The sequence below is a fragment of the Oncorhynchus tshawytscha genome, unplaced genomic scaffold, assembly GCF_018296145.1.
Source record: "Oncorhynchus tshawytscha isolate Ot180627B unplaced genomic scaffold, Otsh_v2.0 Un_contig_11327_pilon_pilon, whole genome shotgun sequence".
Classification (NCBI taxonomy): domain Eukaryota; kingdom Metazoa; phylum Chordata; class Actinopteri; order Salmoniformes; family Salmonidae; genus Oncorhynchus; species Oncorhynchus tshawytscha.
In genome coordinates, this window is record NW_024608804.1 from 75,001 (window position 1) to 80,224 (window position 5,224).

A 5,224-nucleotide genomic window follows, 5' to 3' on the forward strand; every position below is an offset into this window, starting at 1 on the left:
AAAGAGAGAGTCTGTGATGACAGTTCACATCTTGTTTTATTGAAGTCGCAGGTTGATGACATCACCAGTCTATATAAAAAGGCAGGATATTAGAAGGATTTGTTCAATCTGAAATGACACCCTCTATAGGGCCGTACGTTGGACCAGGAGAGCACCATGAAAGGGGACGTTATTTAAGACATTATTTCTGTCTGTATAAAATCGGAACCAGTGATTTGCCAGTTACAACAGGAAATGAGAGGCAGTATTAATGTGATTGGTCAGTTACAACAGGAAATGAGAGGCAGTATTAATGTGATTGGTCAGTTACAACAGGAAATGAGAGGCAGTATTAATGTGATTGGCCAGTTACAACAGGAAATGAGAGGCAGTATTAATGTGATTGGTCAGTTATAACAGGAAACAAGACAGTATTAACGTGATTGGCCAGTTACAACAGGAAATGAGGCAGTATTAATGTGATTGGCCAGTTATAACAGGAAATAAAACCGGCAGCATCAAAACGTATTGATTATCAATGATTGTCCTCGTAGAGGAAGAATGGTAGATAGGGAGGAGGGGGTTGATGCTGAGGGGGGTGTGTCAGACGTTGGTCTTCTTGGTCGGGGGTTCAGGGTTGATGCTGAGGGGGTGTGTCAGACGTTGGTCTTCTTGGTCGGGGTTCAGGGTTGATGCTGAGGGGGGGGTGTCAGACGTTGGTCTTCTTGGTCGGGGTTCAGGGTTGATGCTGAGGGGTGGGTGTCAGACGTTGGTCTTCTTGGTCGGGGTTCAGGGTTGATGCTGAGGGGTGGGTGTCAGACTTTGGTCTTCTTGGTCGGGGTTCAGGGTTGATGCTGATACGAGGGACTCCGGCCGTGGGTGTGTAGGGGATACGAGATGTCGTCACCTTCTTACCAATGGTTTCGATCTGCAGGAAACACACAGAGGAGATGCAGTCTGGTTAACTCTGTACACACACCCAGTAAAACTTTGTCCCCCAGGCCTGACATGCTGGGGGCATGGTGCCTGGTAACAGTGTGTGTGGGGGGGTGGAGGGTAACATGCTAATCAATTAAAATTCTGAGCGAATCACATGACTATGGAGGCGTGGCTCTAAATGGAGGCGGGACAGAGCCTGAGACTGTTGTATAAATGTAGGACGTTAGAAAAATGGCCGATCAAAATAGATTATCTCATTAACCATATTATTTTTTTGGGAAGACTAATTTATTCCGAGATCCGGACAAAATAAAGTTTCTATGTGAAAACTATTTATAAGATAACAGTACTTTTACAATTTTCCTAAATCACTTCCTTGTTTAAAAATCGCTGGCGCCGTGAAGTCCACAACAACGTAGAGGGAGGGGCCTAACGGTTAGACTGGTGACGGACTGAGAAATCAGCCAATTAAAACCCAGCGGCTGTTTACACTGCTCCTGCCATACCACTTCCAGCGCTGTGAAACCAGGTGGTTAGAGAGCGAGCGTGTGTGTGTGTGTGTTACCTGTGTGTGTGTGTGTTACCTGTGTGTGTGTGTGTGTGTGTGTGTGTTACCTGTGTGTGTGTGTGTGTGTGTTGTGTGTGTGTGTGTGTGTGTGTTACCTGTGTGTGTGTGTGTGTGTTACCTGTGTGTGTTACCTGTGTGTGTGTGTGTTACCTGTGTGTGTGTGTGTGTGTGTGTGTGTTACCTGTGTGTGTGTGTGTGTGTGTTACCTGTGTGTGTGTGTGTGTTACCTGTGTGTGTGTGTGTGTTACCTGTGTGTGTGTGTGTGTGTTACCTGTGTGTGTGTGTGTGTGTGTGTTACCTGGAAGCCAATGTTCTGCAGGCGGGGGTGGAGCTGGTCCAACAGGCGACGGCCGTCAAACAGAAACGCTGGTTTCAACATGTGGTCATAGATCATCTCATAGTCCAGCTCCTACACACACACACACACATAGACACAGACACACACACACAGTTGATGTTAGGTGTTTATAGGATTGGAATAGTGTGTGTGTGTGTGTGTCTCTCACCTTGAACATGTCCCACTCGGTGCAGACGACCAGAGCGTGAGCCCCCTGACAGGCCTGGTAGGGATCCACTGACACTGTGACCAGCTCAGACACTACAATACACAGATACACCATCACTCAGACACTACAATACACAGATACACCATCACTCAGACACTACAATACACAGATACACCATCACTCAGACACTACAATACACAGATACACCATCACTCAGACACTACAATACACAGATACACAGATACACAACAGAGTTATACATGTGTAAGGGATGATCAATGAGTGCTATGTGTTCTATGGAAACTAATGCACGACAAGTAGAGGAGACAGCCAGCCAGACAGGCAACCAGGCAGGCAGACATACCACCACCCCCCCTCCTCCTCTACCTCTGTGAGGGTCTTCAGAGATGTGTGGTTGAGAGAGGTCCAGAATGATCTGTTCCTTCAGGACTTTAGGGTCGTAGATGTGGAGCTTGGCTCCCTCGTCCATCAGGTACTTAGATATATATATACTAGAAGACTCCCTGAGAGACACACACGCACACACACAGACACACACACACACACACACACTGATTAACCTAGCCCACACGAGAGAGAGACAGACAGGCACGTTACCCCTACACACACGGGATAAAGAGAAAGGGGACAGAGAGAGGAGAGAGAGAGGAGACAGGAGAGAGACAGGAGAGAGGACAGAGAGAGAGGAGACCGAGGAGAGAGAGAAGGGACAGAGAGAGAGGAGACCGAGGAGAGAGAGAAGGGACAGAGAGAGGAGACCGAGGAGAGAGAGAAGGGACAGAGAGAGAGGAGACCGAGGAGAGAGAGAAGGACAGAGAGAGAGGAGACCGAGGAGAGAGAGAAGGGACAGAGAGAGAGGAGACAGAGGAGAGAGAGAAGGGACAGAGAGAGGAGGAGACCGAGGAGAGAGAGAAGGGACAGAGAGAGAGGAGACCGAGGAGAGAGAGAAGGGACAGAGAGAGAGGAGACCGAGGAGAGAGAGAGAAGGGACAGAGAGAGGAGACCGAGGAGAGAGAGAAGGGACAGAGAGAGAGGAGACCGAGGAGAGAGAGAAGGGACAGAGAGAGAGGAGACCGAGGAGAGAGAGAAGGGACAGAGAGAGAGGAGACCGAGGAGAGAGAGAGACAGAGAGAGAGAGGAGACCGAGGAGAGAGAGAGACAGAGAGAGAGAGGAGACCGAGGAGAGAGAGACAGAGGAGAGAGAGGAGACCGAGGAGAGAGAGAGACAGAGGAGAGAGAGGGAGACCGAGGAGAGAGAGTGACAGAGGAGAGAGAGGAGACCGAGGAGAGAGAGAGACAGAGGAGAGAGAGAGACAGGCACTACACAAAACAGAGACAGACAAATTTGACCCCAATAACTACCGTGGGTCAACAGCAACCTTGGGAAAATCCTCTGCATTATCATTAACAGCAGACTCGTACATTTCCTCAGCGAAAACAATGTACTGAGCAAATGTCAAATTGGCTTTTTACCAGATTACCGTACGACAGACCACGTATTCACCCTGCACACCCTCATTAACAACCAAACAAACCAAAACAAAGGCAAAGTCTTCTCATGCTTTGTTGGTTTAAAAAAAAAAGCTTTTGACTCAATTTGGCACGAGGGTCTGCTATACAAACTGATGAAAAGTGGCTTTGGGGGAAAAACATACAACATTATAACATCCATGTACACCAACAACAAGTGTGTGGTTAAAATAGGCACAAAAAAACAAATTTCTTCACACAGGGTCGTGGGGTGAGACAGGGATGCAGCTTAAGCCCCACCCTCTTCAACATATATATCAACGAATTGGCGCGGGCACTAGAACAGTCTGCAGCACCCGGCCTCACCCTACTAGAATCTGAAGACGAATGTCTACTGTTTGCTGATGATCTGGTGCTTCTGTCCCCAACCAAGGAGGGCCTACAGCAGCACCTAGATCTTATGCACAGATTCTGTCAGACCTGGGCCCTGACAGACCTGGGCCCTGACAGTAAATCTTAGTAAGACCAAAATAATGGTGTTCCAAAAAAGGTCCAGTCACCAGGACCACAAATACAAATTCCATCTAGACACTGTTGCCCTAGAGCACACAAAAAACTATACATACCTTGGCCTAAACATCAGCGCCACAGGTTACTGGGGACGTATATAATAATAAGAATACCTGACCACTGTGACTGACCCACAAGCTTTGACTATGTACAGACTCAGAGAGCATAACCTTACTATTGAGAAAGGCCGCCATAGGCAGACATGGCTCTCAAGAGAAGACAGGCTATGTGCTCACTGCCCACAAAATGAGGTGGAAACTGAGCTGCACTTCCTAACCTCCTGCCCAATGTATGACCATATTAGAGACACATATTTCCCTCAAAACAAATCCAATTTTGATAAACTCCCATATCTACTGGGTGAAATACCACAGTGTGCCATCACAGCAGCAAGATTTGTGACCTGTTGCCACAAGAAACCAGTGAAGAACAAACACCATTGTAAATACAACCCATATTTATGCTTATTTATTTTCCCATCATTACAACACTGTATGTAGACATAAATTGACATTTGAAAATGAAATGTCTTTATTCTTTTGGAACTTCTGTGAGTGTAATGTTTACTGTTCATTTTAATTGTTTATTTCACTTTTGTTTATCATCTACTCATCTAAGTTTCCCATGAAAATAAAGACCCTTGAATTGAGAGAGAGCGAGAGAAAGAAAATGAATTGATGTTGCAACAAGAGAAGAAAGAGGAGAGAGGGAACGAGGAGAAGAATAGAAGATAGGAAATAGATACCTGGTATCTCCAGTGTCTTTCTTAAAGGAGAATCCCAGCAGGGCGATCTTCTTCCCTGTCACTGTGTTAAACAGACAGTCAATGATACGACACGCAAACCTCCTCCGTTGGTACTCGTTCATATCAATCACCTGGAGAGAGGGGAGGAGGAGGGGAGAGGAGGAGGAGGAGGAGGGAGAGGGGGAGGAGGAGGGAGAGGGAGGGGGAGGAGGGATAGGGAGGGAGAAGGGGGGAAAGGGGGGAGGAGAGAGGTTGGGAGAGAGGGAGGAGGGAAAGAGGAAGGAGGGAGGGAGAGGAAGGGAGAAAAGAAAGGAGGTGAAAGCATAATAATAAATATAGCTGTGAGCAGCAATGAACGGGGTTCACAGGATGACAGAAAGGACACAAGATGAGTTGGAGAACAAAGCACTATCATGTTGTAACTAT

General features: G+C 47.1%; 1 protein-coding gene across 1 annotated transcript; it reads right to left on the reverse strand.

The window, feature by feature from the left end:
- Window positions 1-17: 17 nt before the first annotated feature.
- On the reverse strand, window positions 18-4,956 carry LOC121843838 (UDP-glucose 6-dehydrogenase-like). Its single transcript, XM_042313703.1, has 5 exons — window positions 4,799-4,956; window positions 2,380-2,516; window positions 1,993-2,084; window positions 1,785-1,895; window positions 18-907 (listed from the first exon to the last, which is right to left on the reverse strand). Exons 1-5 carry the CDS (start codon window positions 4,918-4,920, stop codon window positions 716-718), a joined length of 654 nt encoding a protein of 217 aa, XP_042169637.1. The 5' UTR covers window positions 4,921-4,956; the 3' UTR covers window positions 18-715.
- Window positions 4,957-5,224: the final 268 nt, after the last annotated feature.